General features: G+C 42.3%; 1 protein-coding gene and 2 long non-coding RNA genes across 3 annotated transcripts in view; 1 reads left to right on the forward strand and 2 right to left on the reverse strand.

Annotated features, from left to right (window-relative positions):
- Nucleotides 1-1,066, reverse strand: part of Gcc2 (GRIP and coiled-coil domain containing 2) — a 41,145-nt gene extending 40,079 nt beyond the window's left edge. The window contains exons 1-2 of the mRNA XM_059282239.1: nucleotides 808-1,066; nucleotides 498-551 (exon numbers count right to left, since the gene is read on the reverse strand). Coding sequence (XP_059138222.1) covers nucleotides 498-551; nucleotides 808-813 — 60 coding nt within the window. The 5' untranslated portion in view covers nucleotides 814-1,066. The remainder of the gene's footprint in view (nucleotides 1-497; nucleotides 552-807) is intronic.
- LOC131926683 (uncharacterized) lies at nucleotides 974-12,087 on the forward strand. Its single transcript, XR_009383541.1, has 3 exons — nucleotides 974-1,110; nucleotides 6,382-6,499; nucleotides 10,975-12,087. It is a non-coding gene; the product is annotated as an uncharacterized LOC131926683 (long non-coding RNA).
- Nucleotides 12,088-12,675: 588 nt separating this feature from the next.
- Nucleotides 12,676-13,784, reverse strand: LOC131926682 (uncharacterized). The gene is made up of 2 exons (XR_009383540.1): nucleotides 13,640-13,784; nucleotides 12,676-12,731 (listed from the first exon to the last, which is right to left on the reverse strand). It is a non-coding gene; the product is annotated as an uncharacterized LOC131926682 (long non-coding RNA).
- Between the last annotated feature and the right edge of the window lie 9,618 nt (nucleotides 13,785-23,402).

Below are 23,402 nucleotides of genomic sequence, written 5' to 3' on the forward strand. Positions count from 1 at the left end.
ACAGAATCGAGAGCTTAGGCAAATGCCTAGAACTCAGTATGGAAACGATACATTTTGGTAATAAACCACTACCTTCCAGAATCATTGAGCATTAAGCATTGCACAGAACTGTAAGAACGATCTTATTCAACTCTCGTTTGACTCTGGAGCTGGAGCCAACAGGATATAACTCCTTGACTTCTTCCCCTTATCTAAGCCCTCTTCATCGCGTCACTGTGTAAACTTTCATAAAACAGACTAGTTAAATGTCTGAAACAGAGCAGGATCTCTCTGCAGAGCGCTAACAAGGAGCAGGAAGTAAATAAACTGCTTGCACGTCAGGAAATTTAAAAAAAAAAAAAAGAACAGGAAATCAATGGGTGATTATAAATTAAAATGGAAACCCCCGAGGAAAGGTTACTTCTTTTAAAGAAGAAATCCTTCTCCCCGTGCCCACATTTTCCAATTCATTACCCTTCGGCGCTACAGGGAGCCTGGCAGTGGAGTGCTCTCCTCACCTTGGATTTCCCGGTTCCGGAGGGTGCCGCAGCCACCCCATCTTGAACCGGATCCTGCAAAACAAAATCGTCACAAGAGTTCACCCCAATTCCGGGAGCAACCGGCGGCTAAAAAAAACCCTGGTGGTGAGGAAGACCCTCCTCCGGAGCAAGAGCCGGGGGGTCATCGCCGTGGCAGGCGCCAGCACCGGGCTCTATGGAGCGCAGCGGCTGGGGCCGAGCGGCGGAGGCGGGGACAGCGTGCCGGCCGTGCCCTCCCACTCCTCGAGTGGCGCCCAAGACCAGCGGGGCGGCGCGACCCCACGGTTACCTCCATCGCCGCAGCGACCCGCGGCCACCGCCGCCTCTTCAGGAGTCCCGGCTGCTCCGCCTCTGACGCAGCCGAGAGCGGGTCAAAGGTCCGGCCACGGGCTACGCTTCCCTCGCGTCTCCAAGGCTACGCGGAGCGTCACTTCCGCTTCCGGGGGTGGGCGGTGCCGTGGTCCGGAAGGAAGTTCCCTGTGCGCAGGTGCCCGGGCTGGCGCCAGCAAGGCGACTAGCTTCAGGCAGCCGTGGGCGGAGAGATGGGTTTGAGCACACGTGTTCGCTTGTGTTTATTTCCTAAATTTGTAAGGTATCGTTTATAAGTTTAAGTATCCCGACTAGCAGCCATATGTGGAACAAATAGTTTATAGGTGGTGTAATTCTGTCAGATGTTTAAAATTTGCTGTGCCGTGAATAGTAATTGGGAATAAATATCTGGGTCCATTCATTTATCAGAGTTACAAAATGCTGGCATGCTGACTCTGCCCTTCAAACAATTGATTTATTGGCTGAGATCATTTTTGCCCTTGTTAATATTGTCAATTTGAAAGGATCTGGAATCATCTAGGAAACCAGCCTCAGCCTCTGTGAGAGATTAACTGAGATAGGGAAACCCCACAGTAAATGACGGTGGCAGCGTTCCATGGGTTGGAGTCCAAGGCTGTTTGAAAAGGAGGAAGAAAACTGAGCACCAGCATTCATCTCAAAGAATTCATCAGGTGCCCATTGTGGGAAGTTAAGAGTGACTGGTGTCTACAGGCTCCCTCCCTTGGGATCCCTAATGAGAGAGGGCAGGGCACAGGGATGTAAGGGTTCTGTCAGAGAGTCGGGTCAAGGGGATGAAGGCAGAAGGGAAAAATCTCAGAGGACTCCCTGGAGAGGAAGGCAAAGAAGAGATATCCCAATATAGATTTGTGTTGTTGTCTTACAGAGTGGTAACAGGGCACCTCTAGACTGACCTAGGCTTTAAAAAGACACTGCCTGGTATTTTTCTATAGTTAAGCCTGGCCTAAACATAAACTAGAAGACCTAAAACATAAACGTAAAACAAGTGGCCTCTAGTGGGAAGTATCAATCATAGTGTTATGTTTTTGTAGACAAAAGGGCATTCACTGGTCAGGTTTTTCCAGGATGTCTACTTCCAGGTGTAGACACACACTAATTGCAGGTTCAGGCCTTCAAGCAGTTTGGCCCTCACCCCAAGTATAGCCAGAGAGTGTCTCAACTTACACATGGATAAAGATATTTTTGTTGGCTTGATCATGGGTTCTGGAAGCCATGTGGCATGATCTTACAAAATCTAAAGATGTCAGAGGTTCACCATTCAAAATCAAGTTTCTTCCCTGATAATACTCTGAGTGGAGTGTGTGGGGGGGATCATTACCTCCCCTCACTCCTCATTCTCAATACACAGCACAGCAAGCAACTGGATTCCTTCTCTCTCACCTCTCTGATCCTTCAATAACAGGTATTTTCTGCAGTTTTACAGTGGAATGAATGCCCTTTGTTAGTAAACTGTCATGTGCTATTTAAAGTAAATGAGAAGCTGGCTTCAGAGGTGAGATTTTCCCATAGAGCCAAGCATTTTTGTCTCAAAGTGTCCTCCCAAACTCCCTGTCTTACATCTCACTGGTCTCCCTACTTTGTAGCAGGGAGAAAGGAGAACAGAAAAACAGCCCCAAGGTACAAAGCATTGTGCCCTTGTAAATATCTGAAAAGGAAACTATTTCTGAAAGAGGATACTGCTGTTTAACCGGTGATACAAAAATGGCTATAGTACCCTGAGCTAGAACTGACCTGAATTTCTCTTCCCTGTGGATTAGCTTTCTTGGTACTAGAAGGCACCATACAAGCTTCCAGAGATGGGAGGCAACCAACTATGACACCCAGCGATGACACCTGTGAACCACATCAACCAGCATGGCATAATAACCAGGGTGCATGAGTGGCACGTACACCTTGGACTTAATTGGACTAATTGGACTTAAGACCTGCTCAACAAGAGGGCAGCCATGCCTGGTACTAGAAAACAACCTAACTACTCAGTGCTAGTGAGGTTATGGTTATTAGAGGAGAATTTGCAATCACTAATTTGCTAAACCGGCATCATCCCTTAACAACAGTCTATAAATATTTGTCCTTATACCCATAGATAAGTGTAGTCCTCAGCCCTTATCAAGGAAACTTCTCTTTACAACATATGGAGACCACTACAGAAAAACCACAATCAATCATTATGCAGAGTTATGGAGCTCAGTCCCAATGGATACATGTATAAAACACTCCCACATCTAAGGCTCAGGGGAAATTGAGGAAGAGGGGATGGGAAGACTGTAAGAGCCAGAGCATCAGGAAGTTTGCTGTGAGGTGGTGTCTCCTAGTAAGGTCAGAAGCTATTCCCATAAAGTCTCACCAACATGACTGCCCAAGATTGAACAAGGATGACACCAATGGCTATGCCAACCTGGGCGGAGAAGAGCCCATAAGGTCTCAGCTCCACATAAAGAACTACAGGCAATTGAGGGAAGCTGGGAGCAGGAGAGGTGGTCCTCCCCAGGGAAGAGCACACCAATTGGTTGTCCAGTACCAAATAGCCCTGAAAACATCCATACAAGTAACATGGACTGAAGAGGTTATATTTAGAAATATACATGTATATATGTATATACATATATGCATGCAATAATAGTTAATGAAAAAAGCCATGAATTTGATGGAGAGCAGGGAAGGTTATATTGGAAGGGTTTGGAGGGAGGAAAGGGAAGGGAGAAGTGTAATTATTGTTTACCTTCCCTGACCAGGGAGGCTAAATCTCTTCAGATTGAAAGTTACGTGAAAAGATCTACAGGGATAATCAGGGGACTCTAGATTTAAGAGTAGTGTGAACAAAGCACATCGCATTTTTATTCTTTTAAAAAATTTATTTATTTATTTATTTATTTATTTATTTATTTATTTATTATGTATACAGTGTGCTGTCTGCATGTATGCTTGCATGCTAGAAGAAGGCACCAGCTCCCATTATACATGGTTGTGAGCCACCAGGTGGTTGCAGAGAACTGAACTCAGGACCTCTGGAAGAGCAGCCAGTGCTCTTAACCTCTGAGCCATCTCTCCAGCTCCCCCCCTTGCCCCATTTTTTATTCTTAAAGCAAGCAAAACACGAGATGACTTTTACAGTTAAGCAAATACAAGTGCATTGAGGGAATACAACGAGTGGTATGTCTTATCATCTTTGGTCATGTGAAAAGAGCCAAGACTATCCCTCCCAGGCCTTTGCCTTTTCCATAGAGATAATGTGCACATGCCATGACATTCCCTGGATATCCTTGCTTTCAAGTGCATTCATTTATAGTTTATACAATCCTCTCTAGAAGGCTACCTTCTGGAAAGAACATTCTGCACTCCATCCGTACTTCACTGTAAGTTCACAGCTTTTTTTTTTTTACACAGGTGCCCGCAATCATAATCTTTAAAAAAAATTACAAAAAGAAGCACAAATGGCTAGTAAACTCTTTTTTTTTGAGACAGAGCCTCATGATGTAGCTCTTGACTGTCTTGGAACTTACCATGTGCAGACCAGTCTTGGCCTGAAACTCACAGATATCCACTTGCCTCTGGCTTCCACATGCGGGGGTTAAAGGTGTGCACAATAGCCAGCTAGTAAACATTTTCAAAATATCCAATGTCCTTGGCTATCAAGGAAACAGAGATTAAGGCTACTTCAAGATTCCATGTCACTCTAGGCAGAATGACTATAATGAAGAATACAAGTGACAAGCAATACTGCTATGGATGTACAGAAAGGGACACTGTTATACACTGTTGGTAGGGGCATAAACTAGTACAAATACTATGAAATCAGGCTGGAGGCTTCTAAAAAAGACTATAAATAGAACTACTATAATGTAACCCAGCAATACCACTCATGGGGAAATAATCAAAGGACTTTAATCCTACTGTACAGATACTTGCATATCCTTGTTAATTGCTACTTGAGTCACATAGCTAGAAAATAGCATTGTGGTGTTTTGAATGAAAATGGTCCCCATAGGCTCAGGGAGTGGCTCTATTAGGAGGTGTGTGTCTTGCAGGAGTAGGTGTAGCTTTGTTGGAAGAAGTGTGTCACTGGGGATGGACTGTGAGGACTCAGATGCTCAAGCCTGGCCCAATGTCTCACTCTTCCTGTTGTGTTCCTATGCAAATGTAGAACTCTCAGCTATATCTCCAGCACTATGTCTGCCTGCGTGTTGCCATGCTTTCCACCATGACGACAATGGACTAAATTTCTGAACTGTAAGCCAGTCCCAATTGAATGTTTTCCTTTATTAAGAGTTGGCATAATCAGTGTTTCTTCACAGCAATAGAAAATGTAACTAAGACAAGTATCAAAGTAGATTTCCATAAACTGTTGAAGAGATAAGAAAAATGTAGTACATTTATGGAGTGGAATATTATTTAGCTGTAAAGAAAGTTTTGAAGTTTGCTGATAAATGAATGAAACAAAAAATATATATGCTAGAATAAGGTTCAGAAAAACAGTGTACATATTGTTCTTTCTCATATGTGGCTCCTAGCTTTGAATCTTTTTTTCATGTGTTTAACTTGGAATACATGTAGAAGCCAAGTAATTAGGGAGCACACCTATTAAGAGAAAGGAGATAATAAATATAAATACAGTAAAACGAAAATAGAGATGTACTAGATCAGTGGTTCTCAACCTTCCTAATGCTGTGACCCTTAATACAATTTCTCATGTCATAGTGACTCCCAACCATAAAATTACTTTGTTGCTACTTCATAACTGTAATTTTGATGCTGTTCTGAATCACAGTGTGCATATTTGATATGCCACCCCTGTGAAAGGGTCATTTGACCCCAAAGGGGTCACGACCTCCAGGATGAGAACCACTGGACTAGGGAGTGGATAAAGCTAGGGTAAAACATGGAGAGGAGTGGAGGGTGGAGAAGTGAGGAGCTGAGAAAAAGGCTTAACCAAAATGAAGGCTGAATGAAAGAGCTATATGGAGACCTGTGACCTTGCAACACAAGTAAAAAATATAATTAGGGGCACAGTGGAACACAAAGTGACAGTAAAAAAATGCGGCAGGTACTCTGAAGTAATGATTTCAGTGGGGATGGGGTCAGAGGGATGAAGGAAAATGGGTTAGAGGGTGTGGCGGCTTGAATAACAAATGTCCCCCATAGGCTCTCATATTTGAACACTTGGTCCCCATCTGGTGACACTGTTTGAGGCAATTGTAAAAGGTGGAACCTTGCTGGAAGATGTATGTAACTAAGGATGAACTTTGAGCACTTAGGGCCTTGCTTTACTTCCTGCTCACTCTCTCTGCTTGATTTTTTGCTTTTGAAGATAAAACTGTAAGTCAGTATAAATTCTTTCATAAGCTGCTTTTAGTCAGAGTAGCTTCCCAGAGCTAGTGAAGCCATGGACCTTAGAAAAGGATCTACTGCCACCAGTTTTCTAGACCAGCATAATTCCTTCTTATACTTTAAACCATCCTCATACCCACAGGTAAGTGAAGCTACTACCCCTCACCTAAGACTCTTCTCTTTACAGAAAATGGAGACCATCACAGGAAACCACACCTGGACACAATGCAGAAATAAACCAGTGGGTTGTGAGGAGCCCAGCACCAATGGGTACATCTACATCCCAGCTCCTGTGTCTAGATCAGGTACCATTATGGAAGCAAGGTTGTGAACATTAGAGTACCAGGAAGTTTGCTGTGAAATAGTTTCTTCTAGAAATGGCTATATAAACAAGATGGGAAAAATGGCAGTATTGAAGGACATGTTAATGTGGAAGAGACACCCCTAGACAAAGGACTACAGTCAACTAATGAGAGAAGGATGATTAGCCTCTCCCAGGGTTGAACCCCTTATTCATTATCTAACACAGAGCAGTCATGTGTTTATATGGTTTATATGAAACTATATAAACACAAACAACAATGTATTCCACAGGTTGTGTGTGCATATATATTACATATTGTCTTAGGGTTTCTGTTGCTGTGAAGAGACACCATAATCACACAACTCTTGTAAAGGATAACATTTAGTTGGATGACTTTACAGTTTCTGAGGTTCAGTCCCTTATTATCATGGTGGGACATGGCAGCATGCAGGTAGATATGATGTTGGAGAAATAGCTGAGAGTTCTATATCTTGTGCAGGCAGCAAGAAGTGGTCTGTCTCACTGGCATGGCCTAGCATATATGAGACCTCAAAGCCCACCTCCACACTTCCTCCACACTGACACACTTCCTCCAACAAGGCCATACCTATTCCAACAAAGCCACACCTCCTATTAGTGCCACTCCCTAGGAGCTTATGGGAGCCAATTGCATTCAAACTAGTACATTCCACTCCCTGGCCCCCACAAGCTTGTAAAATATAATACAAAATGTATTTAGTCCAACTTCAAAAGGTCCCATAGTCTATCACTGTATCAATAATGTTTAAAAGTCTAAGGTTCAAAGTTCCTTCTGAGATTCATGAAATCTCTTATCTGTAATCACCTATACAATCAGAATCAAAGAATAGATTATTTACTTCCAACATATAATGGCATAGGATATACATTTCAATTCCAACAGGTAGGGAGGGGAGTAGGGTGAGAAAATACCAGACAAAAGCAAGACCAGAAACCAGCTGGGCAAATTCCAAGCTCTGTATCTCCATGTCTGATGTCAATGTGTTCTTCAGATCTCTTAACTCCTTACAGCTTTGTTGACTGCAATATACTTCTCTTAGGCTGGTTCTACTCCCTGTTAGCAGATTTCCTCAGCAGGTATCCCATGGCTCTGGCATTTCCAACATCTTGGAGTCTCAAAGGCAATCTAGGCTTCAACTTCACAGCTTCAAGCAATGGTCTTTTCTAGGCCTCTATTCAGAGACACCCTTGACACATGCCTGGCCTCCTTAGTTGTAGAGGGAGATTCTATAACGCTTTTCTTCTGTCCTCGACTCTAAAGCTAGAACCATATGACTGAAGCTGCCAAGTTCTGCTGCTTGCTGGGGCTGGAACATGCCCCCCCCCCCTTGTTAAATTACATCTCTACAAACTTTCTGGTTTTGATGGTTTCCTTCACTGCCTAAGCTTGGCTATCCTGAAACTGGATCTGTTAACCAAGCTGGCCTCAAATTCAGAGCTCCACCAGTCTCTGCCTTCTGAGTGCCAGGATTAAAGGCATGCACCACCAAGCCTGGCTCTAAGCTTTTCTTTAATTACTTTCGAAAGTTGGAAACTTTACTGGATGGAATCCTGCCCTGAGGTCACTACTCCCTTTATTCCATTTTTTATTTTATTTAATTTTTTTATTAAGGAACTTCTATTCATTTTACATACCAACCACAGATCCCCCTCTTTCCATTTCTTAATCTGTTTATCTCCTTGAAGGCAGGACTTAGCTCTATTCCACTTCTTGGTGCTCCTTTTCTCCTCAGACTGTACATTTATATTTTTCATTGCTCTGCTTGCTCCTTTTCATTATAAATCTGCATAAGAGTGACCAGTAATAACCACACAACAGGGTCAATATTAGGCTGCTTTGAGATTGCCTCTGCCAACAGAATTAATTCAAATCTCTTCACTTTAGCCTCAGGGAGACTTTTTGGACAATTCCAGCTACCTGTCCCCATATTCTCTCCATGCCCTACCTGATTCCTTCCACTCCTGTCTCTACCTGTCCCCAGTCCACCTGCAGCAAAATCTATTTCCCCTTCCCAGGTAGCTCCATGCATTCCCCCAGAGGCCTCCTCTTTACCTAGCTTCTCTGCATCTGTGGATTGTAGCTTGATCATTATTTATGTAGCAGTTGATATGCACTTATAATGAATATATACCATATTTATCTTTCTGGGTTTGGATTACATCACTCAGGTTGATTTTTTTTTTTTTTTAGTTCTATTTTCCTGCAAATTTCATGATGTCATTTTTGGGAGGCAGTTTGAGATAGGGTTTTTCTGTGTAGCCTTGGCTGTTCTAGAACTTACTTTGTATGTAGACCAGGTTGGTCTTGAACTCACAGAGATATGCCAGTCTCTGCCTCCCGAGTGCTGGAATTAAAAGTGTGCGCCACCACTGGGTGGCTATGATATTTTTTTTCAACTGCTGTGTAATACATAGTTGAGCAAGTAAGTGTCTTTGTGGTAGGATGGAGTATCCTTTGGGTATACACCCAAGAGTGTTATAGCTGGGTCTTGAGATGATGGATTCCCAACTTTCTGAGGAGCTGTTGTATTGATTTCCACAGTGGCTGTTCAAGTTTGCACTCCTACCAGCAATGGAGGAGTGTTCCCCTTGCTCCTTATCCTTGCTATCACGAGCTGTCACTTGTGTTATTGATCTTAGCCATTCTGACAGGTATTAGATGAAATCTCAAAGTAATCTTGATTTTCATTTCTCTGATGGCTAAGGATGTTGAACATTTGTTTCTCAGCCATTTGATATTCCTCTATTGGGAATCCTTGGTTAGATCTGTACCCCAGTTTTACTTTGGATTGTTTGGTTTTTCGATATCTAGTCTTTTCAGGTCTTTATATATTTTGTATATTAGTCCTCTGTCAGATGTGGAGTTGGTAAAAATCTTTTCCCATTCTGTAGGCTGCCATTTTGTTCAAATGATGGTATCCTTCACCTTGCAGGAGCTCCTCAGTTTCATGAGGTCCCATTTGTTAATTGTTGATCTTAGTGCCTGTTTTAACAGTGTTCTGTTCAGAAAGTCTTTTCCTGTGCCAATGAGTTCAAAGTAATCCCCACTTTCTCTTCTATCAGGTTCAGTGCATCTGGTTTTATGTTGAGGTCTTTGATCTACTTAGACTTGAGTTTTGTACAGGGTGATACATATATATCTATTTGCATTCTTCTACATGCAGACATCGTTTGAACAATACCATTTGTTGGAGATGCTGCCTTTTTCCAGTGTGTATTTCTGACTTTTATATCAAAACCCAGGTGTCCATAGGTGTGTGGATTTGTGTCTGGGTCTTCAATTGGATTCGTTGATCACTGTGTCTATTTTTGTGTCATACTGTGTTGTTTTTACTATTGTAGCTCTATAGTACAACTTGAAATCATGATAGTGATACTTTCTGAGGCTTTTTATTATTATTCAGGATTGTTTTAGTTGTCCTGATGTTTTTTGTGTTTCCATATGATTACTCCTTTAATGAACAAACCAATCATTTAACAAATGTTTTATTAAAACTGTTTATCTTTCTTTGAAACTAAAAGAGCAGAGATGAGTAATTATTTCAAATATACTATTGTGATGTAATGAAACACATTACTAGGTCTTTATAAGGATTGAAACAGAATTTTTTCTTTCCTTGAAAATAGTTTTTTTTCATACAATATATTCTATCACAGTTTCTCCATCCCTAGCCTATGTGTATTTTGTGGGAGCCTTTCAATACAGGTGTGCTCACTCTGGAGTATATCATGAAGATGGAGGTCGATGAAGTCCAGTATTCACCTCTATCACTTCTCACCTAACTTTTGAGAGAAAATTTCACATAACCTGGAGGATATCATTATGCATAAACTGGCTGGTCGAGAATCACTGTGGTGTTCCTGTCTCTGGGTCCACCATTCCTAGGGCTACAGATACCTGACACCATGCCTAGCTTTCCAAGTGGGTACAGATATCTGCATGCTCCTCCTTATCCACAGATAGGTGTTTGTTTTGTTTTTTCCTTCTTTCTTTCTTTCTTTCTTTCTTTCTTTCTTTCTTTCTTTCTTTCTTTGTTTTTTTTTTTTTTGGTTTTTCGAGACAAGTTTTCTCCATGTAGTTTTGGTGCCTGTCCTAGATCTTGCTCTGTAGACTAGTCTGGCCTCGAACTCACAGAGATCTGCCTGGCTCTGCCTCCCAAGTGCTGGGATTAAAGGTATATGCCACCGCCGCCTGGCCAGATGGGTGTTTTATACAGATGCCTAATCTGACATTATATTATTATATATTAAAATATATAATTATATACATAAATATAATAATATAATATAATAATATAATACAATATAATAATATGCCCAGGTGACCGAAAGGCAGGAGTCTTGAGAGGACATACTTGTGATGGTTAGTTTACAGAACCAGTGTTCTTACAGGACTCCACTTGTTCACAGGTCTCCACATCTGTATCTTGTTCACAGGTCTCTATAGTGGTGCCTTGAAGGCATCAGTCAAGAGAAGAGAAGGGGATTACATATCTTCCTGGCCTAGCATATTCTCTACACCTGGGAATTGAACTCAGTGGATTCTTAGTACTCAATGTCACTGTCATAGCCTTGAGATTTGATCCAGTGCAGCTGTATGGGGCCCTGACTTAGGCGTCTGGAGTTTCTGATCACACACTAACCATTTCGTTAGTGTCCTTGGTACTAAAGGTACTCATCTATCATAAGCCAAGTGCCTTGAGCCTGGTAGGACTGGACCCAGTTGCCTTTATAGCTGATGGCCTGCCTATTCTGTATCTTCAGTGCAGCTGCCTGCTTCCCTGATGGAGTCTACATCCTTAGAGGTGCACTTGCTGCCTGCTGTTGCCATTTATCCTCAGGGCTCCAGAGGACATACAATATGACCTTTTCCTCTGCCTCAGAAATTCAACATTCCTATTAAAGTGGAACAGATGCTGTAATTAAGAAAGGAGGTGAGGGGACCTTGAACTCAGCTGGTAATGAAATGTGCACAGGTCTGGAAAGCATAAAGTTCAACCTCCAGGTCCCATAGGCAGCAGTATAACAAGAAGTAAATATTTGCTGCTGTAGAGAATGTCCACCAAACTGCTGGAAAGACATATTCTAAGTGTAGAGCTGTCTGTAAGATGCTCAGTAAGTGTCAGGGCTGAAGTTTTCTAGATTTTCACACAAGGTGACCTGGCTTTTTAGTGATCGAATGGCTGTTGACTTATCCTTGTTCCTTGTAACCCCTCATCTGTAGGCTCAATAATCCCAAGAAAAAAGTCATTGAGCCTGGACATTGGTTCATAGATTTTCTTGTCTATTGTGGTTTCTGTTTCTGGAGTGAGTTGATTGGCTATGTGTGTTGGGGCCTGTCCCAATGAAACTCTGCCATAGGAGACTTGCCCCCCAGTGTCCAGGCTTCTCTGCCTCCCAGTGTCCAGGCTTCCCTGCCTCCCAGTGTCCAGGCTTCCCTGCCTCCCAGTGTCCAGGCTTCCCTGCCTCCCAGTGTCCAGGCTTCCCTGCCTCCCAGTGTCGAGGCTTCCCTGCCTCCCAGTGTCCAGGCTTCCCTGCCTCCCAGTGTCCAGGCTTCCCTGTTTCCCAGTGTCCAGGCTTCCCTGCCTCCCAGTGTCCAGGCTTCCCTGCCTCCCAGTGTCGAGGCTTCCCTGCCTCCCAGTGTCCAGGCTTCCCTGCCTCCCAGTGTCCAGGCTTCCCTGCCTCCCAGTGTCCAGGCTTCCCTTGTAGTAAGCATCACATGGTTCATGGTAGTACATTGGCTATTTCATGGAGATTCTTAAGTCTAGGCCCTTGAGGAAAGAAGAGAGATGGCCATTCCAGGATACAGAGCAGAGAGAACATCACCAATGGCAGGAGTACCTTGTCTGCCCTTGCAGAGTGGTCCTACCATGGGGAATGCTAGGGTCTTCAGAGAAACTAGGTGTTCATTCTGATGACCAAGTAATGGGAATAGCAAATGAAGAGATCTCAACCTGTATCCAAGAATACAGAGTACTCTGGGGGCAGGGAGGGCTTGGAGGATCTTGACAGCTACCCCGTGCATCTGTGGGGAGGTGGCAGGCAAGCATCACCTCCCTGAATGCACTACAATGTAGAGTTGTTAAGATCTGGACATCCTTTTCAAAGATGTCCTCTTCCCAGAGGCTGGCCATGATGTGCAGCTTAATTTCAGTCACTGTATTTTGTAGGAAGTTTCAGGGGCACACACATTCCTGGAAAAACATTAATATAGTTTTAGGATGGACATTCATAGGCTTGAATTCTCTGTCTTGAAATCTGAGATATCCCATACAACCTAATGATGCTTTTAAGGATCTAGAAATACAAGAAAAATCCAGGGGGCTGGAGAGATGGCTCAGAGGTTAAGAGCATTGGCTGCTCTACCAGAGGTCAATTCCCAGCAAACACATGGTAGCTGACTACCATCTACAATGGGATCTGGTGCCCTCTTCTGGCTTCAAGCATACATGCAGGCAGAACACTGTATACATAATAAATAAATAAATCTAAAAAAAAGATGTTATTCTTTTAGGGCTGGAGAGATGGCTCAGAGGTTAAGAAATACAAGAAAAATCCAGAGGATAAGTTACATAAGCAAACTGAACAATAGTGTAGCATATGTTCAGATTCTGGGGAAGAGTACGTACTCAGACACAATGACCACTGAACTTTCTGCTATACAGAAGAGCTAGAATTAGAGATGATATTGTATGAAACAAAACAATTCCAGAAAGAGAAATATGACATTTTTTCTCCTGTGGATGTTTACAAGAAGAGGGCTGAGTCCATATAAAAGAAAGAGTAGTAGTCACAGAGATAAAGTGGAGGAAGGAAATAGAGCAGCAGGGTATGAGAGTGCTATACAGGCGTGTATGGGAATGTTATAATGAAATTGCTATGGGTGCAATACAGTAACACATGCTCTAATTGAAGAAAATTAAAATCAAATTAATAAAAAAAGACTAAATGAATTTTGAAATAGAAAATTGGGTAATAGTGAAGAAACAGATAAGACATTCACAAATCAAACATAGAATGTAAACCAATAACATAAATGTAGATATGAAATAGCAAGCCTTAACCCCTGGGACCAAAACCAACAAACTGGAAACAAACTCACTTTAGCAAGGTCCAGTAGATTGGAGATTCCTAGTCTGTCTTTATGTCCATCTGTTCTGTGGGCAACCAACAGCTACTCCAAGATACAAGGACAGGAGCCCAATGCAGGAGTGCCTAACATGGACTAGTTGCTAGCATTCTTCATAATGTCTTCTTATGATGTCACCACAAGCAACTGACCAATCATGGCTTGTCAGAACTGAGCATGCTTTTGATCAGGTTCTGTTACACAGCCAGTGCCCTGAGTATTTTTCTCATGGTTGGCACCAAATCGAAGACCAGAATCAATTCTTAGGAGAAAGGTTTATTTGTGCACAGGCTTTCAAGAGACACTGAAGCCGTGGTGGTGGGAGCATCTTGTTGCCTATAGAGCTGGTAGTTAGGTGACTGGTGACACTGCATTAGAAGTTCTCTATGCCCAAGTGGCACAGATCCTCTAGCTAGCTCCACATCTATGTGTTCCACAAATTCCCAAACTAGAAACCAAGTACTCAACACATCTGACATGTAACAAAGCCCCTGTGGTACTTTGGATTAGAGATGTCTCATACAAACTTGTATTTTGAACACATGGACACACAAGGACAGTTGATGGTACAGTTGGGGAACTTTTTATGGTGGAGCCTTAGTGTCAGAAGTCCACCACTGGGGCTGTCATTGAGATGAATCAGCATAGTCTTCATTTGCTCTCTCTATCCTGCTTGAGTTTGAGGATGTGACACTCAGTCTCCTGCTTTTGCTTTCAAGAGTACAGTAGTTGACATGCCTCTACCAACATGGGCTCTTATCCCTCCAAAACTAAACCAGATATGCTCTTTCTTAAGATTCCATGTTTATGAACTTTTATCACAACAGAATGGTAATCAATAAACATGGGCTTAGCAAAGAAGGGACCTACCCATCTGTACTCCACCTGAGTTTTCCAGAAGTCAGATTGTTTGCTGTCATATGGTCACACATTGACTGTGTCTCTCCTACCCACCCCAAACAGAGAAACTATGACCACTGCAAGTAGCCTCAATTCCAGATCCCTTCCTCTGTCATGTAGCACAGGCCTCATATTAAATAAGCTTGCTTCTTGGTTGTGCTGGACTTTCTCTTCCCAGAGAAATCTTGAAATTCATGGAGTCATACTTTATCTGATGGAAATGCAACTACTTCAGACTCCCACTGAGTGGCCATTATTACTAGAGTCCTTTTGCCTGGAAGGAGGATCTTTCCTAGCATACAGTCCCTCTACAACCTCCCATCTTTACCTCACTCCCCACTAAAGAAACAAACTCATACAACAAGGAAAGATACAAGAATCAGTGGTTAACTTTAAATAATAAAACTAGGCAACCCAATCTGAAAGAACAAAAGAGTCAACACATCTTGTATTGTTACCAGGAACACTCCCTGATTAAACCAGCAATCTAAATAATTGTAACGATGGCAAAGTATTACAGTAGTCCATAAAACTGAGGGAATATTTTCATGAAACAAACTCTTTTCATAAAGCCCTTACTCTCTAACTAGGTAAAGACACCTTGAAAAGAGACAAATATCTGGCAGGGTTATTCACTAAGAACGTGGGAATATTCTTAAGGAGAGTACTAGATCCTTGACTTCATAGTCAATGGCATGTTAAAAAGACAATTCTTCATCATCAAGATCCCTTCACTGGGAACACAAGAATCAATCCACATACAAAAATTTACAAGGAACATAGTCACAACATCAAATGAACATAGTCACCATGAAAAGAAATGAAATGCCACTGCCTGAAACAAACACAGAACTAGAGAAAGTTTTACAACAAACATTCCAATTCTACAAGCCCAAAATATTCATTTTTTGTCAACCTCAGGTCATGTTCAGACAGGAAGATGAATTTTTATAAAATAAGAAGTATTGGTTACATGACATGGGCAGGGAAGTGACAGAGAACTGGTGAGTATTACCACAGTGAAGTACAGAAGGACTATGTAGTCCTGATCAGATTCTCCATTGTAAACATACATACCACCAAAGTATAAAATAAACTAGAACATAGCTAAAATGACAAAGAAATGAGGTTGAAAAAAGTGGAAAATCTCAGTCAATGAAGGAATAGAAATACATCCAGATTTTAAAACAAAAACAAATACTGTCAAAAAAAAATCAATCAATAAATGCCATATACTGTGGTGGTACTGTGTTCCCCAATATATTATGCACCTTAATAAACTTATCTGGGGTCAGAGAACAAAACAGCTGCTAGATAGACATAGAGGCCAGAAAATGGTGGCACACACACCTTTAATCCTAGCATCGTGGAGGCAGAGATCCATACGGATCTCTGTGAGTTCAAAGCCACACTGGAAACAGCCAGGCATGGTGACACACGTCTTTAATCCCAGGAAGCAGAAAGGTATGTAAGGCGTGAAAACCAGGAACTAGAGTCTGTTAAGCTTTTAGGCTTTTGAGCAGCAGTTCACCTGAGATCCATTTGGATGAGGACACAGAGTCTTCCAGTCTGAGGAAACAAGATCAGCTGAGGAATTGGCGAGGCGAGCTTAGCTGTGGCTTGTTCTGTTTCTCTGATCTTTCAGCATTTACCCCAATACCTGGCTCCGGGTTTGCTTTTATTAATAAGACCTTTTAAGATTTGTGTTACAAAGTACCAAAAGCTAAACAGAAAACCAGGGAAACTCACTTTTTCAAGATCCAACTCGTTGGGAAAGTCCAAGTCTCTGAGAAATGACTGAGTCCAACTGCTCATCCACCAACCACCTCCTTTTCTATAGTACAAGGACAAAACCCAGCCCCAGGTAGCCCCTTCTATGGAGTGGTAACTAGGTTACCACACAATGAGTCCTTGTGATGTCACCTGCAATGGGCCAATCACGGCTCCACAAAAGCTGCAGCCCCCCTCTTTCTATCATGAACAACGTGATATGTATTCTTGTTGTGGCTGTGATCAAATGGCTTTAAACGACTCACTTATGAGAGGAGAACGCACTTAACCTCAGATGTACAAGGGCCTAAGTCAACATATGGAGAAGTTTGTGGACTGGACATTAGGAGTGTGGTGCAGTTGGTTACACGGAGTTTTCATCTCCTGTTCTTCCAATCACCTAAGATTTTCTGGTGGGTCCCATCTGCCAAAATGCACAGTGTCCCCAACAGCACAGCCTGGTAATGACTAAGTATCCAAACCTATGTGACAGTGGTGACATTCCACATCAAGTCCCTTCCGTTGACCCTTGTCACTTCACTAATAGTAGTAAATGTAACAGAAAAACTTACAAGGCTAGACTGGAGAAACTGAGCTTCCCAGGATAGTGGACACAGGTACATTATCTGCTTCCTGCTGAATATATGTGAGTTTTTCATGGAATTTCACTTCAGCTCTGAAGTAGTTTTGCTTTTTACAGACTGAGCTCACCATAACTGCTTACACGGTCAAGGCTTTTATGTTGACATTTAGAGTGGTGAGTTTACAGGAGAGCGGTCATTGACATTGTGATGCTCTAAATCTCACAGCACATCCACAACTCCTATCTCTCATGGTCATGAGACTTCAATTGTCAACTGTGAGTTTGTCAGTTCATGTGACTCTGACATGTTCCAGTCTTCTCTATGTTGCATTAGTCATCAATGCAGGTTGAGTCAGAATCTTCAGTTGTGCCTATGTGTGAGTTAGGGTACTGAAGAGGTGTCTAGGGCTGGCTGACTGATGGCTGTAGGAAGGACAAGATGGCTGAGGATGAAGACAAAAGCCCCAGTCCATCCTTTGTGATTGGGGAACACTTGCCTGAAGTAAGACACAAACTCCCAAGGTCTGAGTTGATGGATTTCTAACTAGATGAATTGAAAAACCAATACATCTTTTCTGGCCATACCTCATGTTCTTTTAGAAATTGAGAGCAAAATCTCATAGGTCCCATAGCATCACAGCATCCTTCAGTGATTCTCTCAGGAACACTGGAGCAAGATGAAGGGGGCATGTGGTTTTTTTCTTTCAGTTTGTTTATATGGTGGATTACATTGACACATTTTTGTATGTTGAACCATCCTTGCATTTCTGTGATGAAGCCTACTTGATCATGCTGGATGATTTTTTTTTGATGTGTTTTTGGATTCGGTTTGCTAGTATTTTATTGAGCATTTTTGTATCAATGTTCATGAAGGAGATTGATCTGTAATTCTCTTTACTTGTTTCATCTTTGTGTGGTTTGGGAATCAGGGTAACTGTAGCCCCATAAAAAGAGTTTGGCAATGTTCCTTCTGTTTCTATTGTGTGGAACAATTAGAATGAGTATTGGTATTAGCTCTTCTTTGAAATTCTAGTAGAATTCTGCACTGAAACCATTTGATCCTGGCCTTTTTTTAGTTGGGAGACTTTTGTTGACTGCTTCTATTTCTTAGGGGTTATAGGTCTATTTAAATTGTTTGCCTGATATTGATTTAATTTTGGTTGTGGTACCTATTCAGAAAATTGTCCCTTTCTTTTACATTTTCCAATTTTGTGGAGTAGAGGTTTTCAAAGTATGACCTAATGATCTCTGGATTTCCTCAGTGTCTGTTGTTATGTCTCCCTTTTCATTTCTGATTTTGTTAATTTGGATATTCTCTCTCTGGTTTAGGTTTGGATAAGGGTTTGTATATCTTGTTGATTTTCTTGAAGAACCAACTCTAATTTTTTAAAAAAGATTTATTTATTTATTTATTATTTTAACAGCATTCTCCGTGCAAATATGCCCACATGCCAGGAGAGGGCACCAAATCTAATTATAGAGGCTTGTGAGCCATCATGTGATTGCTGGGAATTGAACTCAGCACCTATGGAAGAGCAGCCAGTACTCTTAACCTCTGAGCCATCTCAAAACCCCAAAGAACCAACTCTTTGTTTCATTGAATCTTTGTATTATTCTCTTTGTTTCTATTTTATTGATTTGAGCCCTCAATTTGATTATTTCCTGTTGTCTACTCCTCCTAGGTAAAAAAGCCTTTGATAAAATTCATACCCCTTTATAATAAAGGTCTTGGAGAGATCAGGGATACAAGGAACATAACTAAACATAATAAATGCAATATACAGCAAGTCAACAGCCAACATCAAACTGAATGGTGAGAAACTCAAAGTGATTCCACTAAAATCAGGAACAAGACAAGGATGTCCACTCTCCCCATACTTATTCAATATAGCACTTGAAGGTCTAGCTAGAGCAGTAAGACAGCAAAAGGAGATCAAGGGGATACAAATAGGAAAGGAAGAAGTCAAACTTTCACTCTTTGAAAATGATATGATAATATACATAAGTGACCCCAAAAATTCTGCCAATGAACTCCTACAGCTGATAAACACCTTCAGTAATGTGGCACGATACAAGATTAACTAAAAAAATCAGTAGTCCTTCTATATATAAATGATAAATGGGCTGAGAAAGAAATCAGAGAAGCATCACCCTTTACAATAGCCACAAATAATGTAAAATATCTTGAGGTAATTCTAACTAAATAAGTGAAAGACCTGTATGACAAGAGCTTTAAGTCTTTGAAGGAAGAAATTGAAGAAGATATCAGAAAATGGAAAGATCTCTCATGCTTGGGTAGGTAGGAGCAACATAGTAAAAATGGCAATCTTACCAAAAGCGATCTACAGATGCAATGCAATCCCCATCAAAATCCCAATGCAATTCTTCACAGATATTTTAAGAACAATACTCGATTTCATATGGAAAAACAAAAAACCCAGGATAGCCAAAACAATCCTATACAATAAAAGAACTTCCAGAGGCATCACCATCCCCGACTTTAAGCTCTACTCTAGAGCTATAGTAATTAAAAACAGACATGTGGATCAATGGAATCAAGTTGAAGACCCTGACACACCTATGAACACCTGATTTTTGACAAAGAAGCCAAAATTATACAATGGAAAAAAGAAAGCAACTTCAACAAATGGTGCTGGCATAACTGGATATCAACATATGGAAGAATTCACACAGTTCCATATCTATTGCCATGCACAAAACTCAAGTCCAAATGGATCAAAGACCTCAACATAAATTCAGTTACATAGAACCTGATAGAAGAGAAAGTGGGAAGTAGCCTTAGACGCATTGGCACAGGAGACCACTTCCTAAATATAACACCAGTAGCACAGACCCTGAGAACAACAATTAATAAATGGGACCTCCTGAAAGACATTTCTGTAAGGTGAAGGACACTTTCAATAAGACAAAATGTCAGCCTGCAGAATGGGAAAAGATCTTAACCAACCCCACATCTGACAGAGATCTCCAAAATATATAAAGAACTCAAGAAACTAGACATCAAAATATCTAATCAATTAAAAAGTGGGGTGCAGATCTAAATGGAAAATTTTGAACAAAAGAATCTCAAATGGCTGAAAGACATATAAGTAGTTACTCAAAATCCTTAGCCATCAGGGAAATGAAAATGAAAACAACTCTGAGATACTATCTAGGCCTGTCAGAATGGCTAAGATAAAAAACACTGATGACAGCTTACATTGGAGAGGATGTGGAGAAAGGGGAACACTCCTCCACTGCTGGTGGGAGTGCAATCTTGTACAGCCACTCTGGAAATCAGTATGGTGGTTTCTCAGAAAATTGGGAATCAGCCTACCTCAAGACCCAGCAATATTACTATTGGGCATATACCCAAAAGATGCTCAACCACACCACAAGCACATTGGCTCACTATTTTCATAGCAGAATTATTCAACATAGCCAGAACCTGGAAACAAACTAGATGCCCCTCAACTGAAAAATGGATAAAGAAAATGTGGTACATTTATACAGTGGAGCAGTAAAAAACAATGTCATCATGAAATTTGGCGGCTAGTAGATGGAAGTAGGAAAAAAAATCATCCTGAGTGAGTTAACCCAGACCCAGAAAGACAAACACAGTATGTACTCACTCATAAGTGAATATTAGATGCAAAGCAAAGGATAACCAGGGGTAATCCACAACCCCAGAGAATCTAGGTAAAGAGGAGGACCCTAAAGGGGACATGTATGGATCACCCCAGGAAAGGGGAAAGGGTTAAGATCTCCTGGGTAAACTGGGAGAGGGGAGTAGAGGGAAGGGGATGTGAGGTGGGAACATGAGGATTCAAGATTGCCGAGTTGGGGGAGAGATGGAGAGGGAGAACAATGAAAGAGATATCTTGACAGAGTAAACCATTAAGAGGTTAGGGAGTGTGGCAGGGTCCTGTGCTATTGTTCCCTTTGGGGGATGGGGTCAAGTAGGTGCAGAGTCAAACCACACAGACTCTGGGAGAATGTTGAAACAACAAGCTCAGTTTATTCAGGAAGAGGCAAGCCTTATATACCCTCCACCTCATCCTGGGGAAAGGTCTGATGAATATGCATCTGCTGGTGTGACATGGCTGTCTCTCATTGGTCCAGGTCATCTCCAGATCATGTCTCAGCTGCTGTGCTAAGGCCCTTAGGCAGACCCAGGTTGGCTCTCAGAAAGTATCTTTTTACTGGTTTTGGCCAGCTGGCCCTCAAGCCTGTTAGGGATGAGTCATTCTACAATGGAGAAATCTGGAGCTAGGAACTCATCCCCAGGAACTCATAAGGATGTCCCCAGCTAAGACTCATAGCAATGGTGGACAGGGTGTTTGAACTAGCCTTCCCCTGTACTCAGATTGGTGTCTACCCTAATTGTCATCCAGTGACTGATGGAAGCAGATGCAGAGACCCATAACCAAGTTCTTTTTTTTTCCTAAATAAATTTTAAGAGATTTTTCTGTTCATTTTACATACCAACCACAGATTCCCTTGTCCTCCCTCTTCCTGCCCTCCAGCCTTCCTCCCCAACCCACCCCTCATTCCCAGGTCCTCCAAGGCAAGGTCTCCATGGGGAGTCAGCAGAGCCTGGTACATTCAGTTGAGGCAGGTTCAAGCCCCTCCTTCCTGCACCAAGGCTGCATAGCCAAGTTCTTAGCCAAGTTCTTAGCAAAGCTCTTGGACTTGAGTTGAAGAGAGGGAGGAGGGATTATAGGAGAAAGGTAGTGGTGGGGTTCAGGATCATGATAGGAAAAACCACAGAGACAGCTGACTCAAGGTAGTGGGAGCTCATGGACTCTGGACTGAGAGCTGAGTAACCTGCATGGGACTGCATTAGGCCCTCTGAATGTGGGTGACAGTTGTGTGCTTGATGTGTTTGTGGGTCCCCTGGCAATGGGACCAGGACTTATCCCGGGTACAGGAACTGGCTTTTCAGAGCCCATTCCCTATGATGCAATGCCTTACTTAAGCCTTGATGCAGGGGGGAGGGGCTTAGCCCTGCCTCAACTTGGTATGCCAGCCTGTGTTGACTACCAAAGGAGGCCTTACCCCCTATGAGGAGGGGACGGAAGTGGGATGGAGGAGAGGTAGGAGGGAGCAGGAGAAGGGGAGGGAGGAGGAACAGGGGTTGCTATATGTAAAATTTAAAAAAATAAAAAAAAATTAATTTAAAAAAGATTAAGGGAGCAAAGCACCTTAGATCTGTGACCTTGAGCAACTTAACCTACACATCCTTTGAGACTTCTGGATCTTTCCTCTTCAAACTAAGTACAGAGGTGTGTTAGTACAGGAAATGAAGACACAAGGCCTCTTACCCACTCAGTGTCCTTGGCATGGGCTGCTGTGGAAATCTTTTACCTCCATCTAATCTCCCCACTCTACTGAGCTTTCACTCCTATAGAGTTCTCATGATATGAATTGCATCTGGTTCTCTCTGCTGGACAGTGAACTAGTGATCAGAAGATCCCATAGTCATTTATACCAAGCAACTTGTTCTTTGGCCTTGGTCTTAACCTTTGGCTTCATTCTTACAATCCATGGAGAATCAACATCATTTGGGTGTCATTTTCCCTATGAGGTCTTGGTCACTAACCTATGACATTGAATGTCTACACAGTATGCAGGAAAACCAAGGTAGGAAGGTAGGTATTCTGTGGCCAAGACATGGGATGGTCAATGGCCATGGCATTCCACATTGCTTTACTGCGGTTTGCATCTCTGTGGAGCTGTCCTCCTTAAGTCTCACCAGGTGGTTTCAATAACCCACTGGTGTCAGAAGTGGTTTTCCTTCCCTGGGGCCCCAGCAATGGAAAAGCTGTGGAGTAAGCTGCTGGGTGAGAGCAGGAAAGGTGCACACAATAACCTGCCTTTCTATCAGGGCTTTACTCATGGCCAGTCTGCTTCCACCGAAGGTGCATCAGTCCTTCCTTGACATAGTCCCTGAACCTGGGTTATCCTACTGACCACCCAGCACTGGATCTGCCAGATCTTCAAAAGTGCTCAGACTCAGCTCCAGCAGTAACCCCCATGGCTCACGAATGTATCTGCCTAATGACATCAATATATTCCCAGAGTAATAGCCATGTTTTCTTGTCCATCTACAGACCTCATCTTATCTCAGTGTTCCCTACACTTGGTGAGTCAGGCCTTGTCCAGTTGCAATTATACTGAGCAGTATGTATTGGAAAGCAGAGTGGTGTGCTGCAGGGACTTACAACTTAGTGTATGTGGTATTATAGGTGCAGGTTGCATATGGAATGGTATGCATACCAATGCTATTATTATTACTAACCTAGCATTGTATGTGGGTATTTTCAAGGGAGTGGGCAGGACACATGAACTTCTATGTATCAGGGCCTGTTGGCTCATGACCCCCACAAAACTGCTATATGCAGTCTTGTTACACCCCATTTCCGTATTTCTCAAGTCCTAGTTGTACTGCTTGATATCAGGCCCCACTGAACATCCACTCAC

This window comes from Peromyscus eremicus, chromosome 16_21 (genome assembly GCF_949786415.1).
Source record: "Peromyscus eremicus chromosome 16_21, PerEre_H2_v1, whole genome shotgun sequence".
Taxonomy (NCBI): domain Eukaryota; kingdom Metazoa; phylum Chordata; class Mammalia; order Rodentia; family Cricetidae; genus Peromyscus; species Peromyscus eremicus.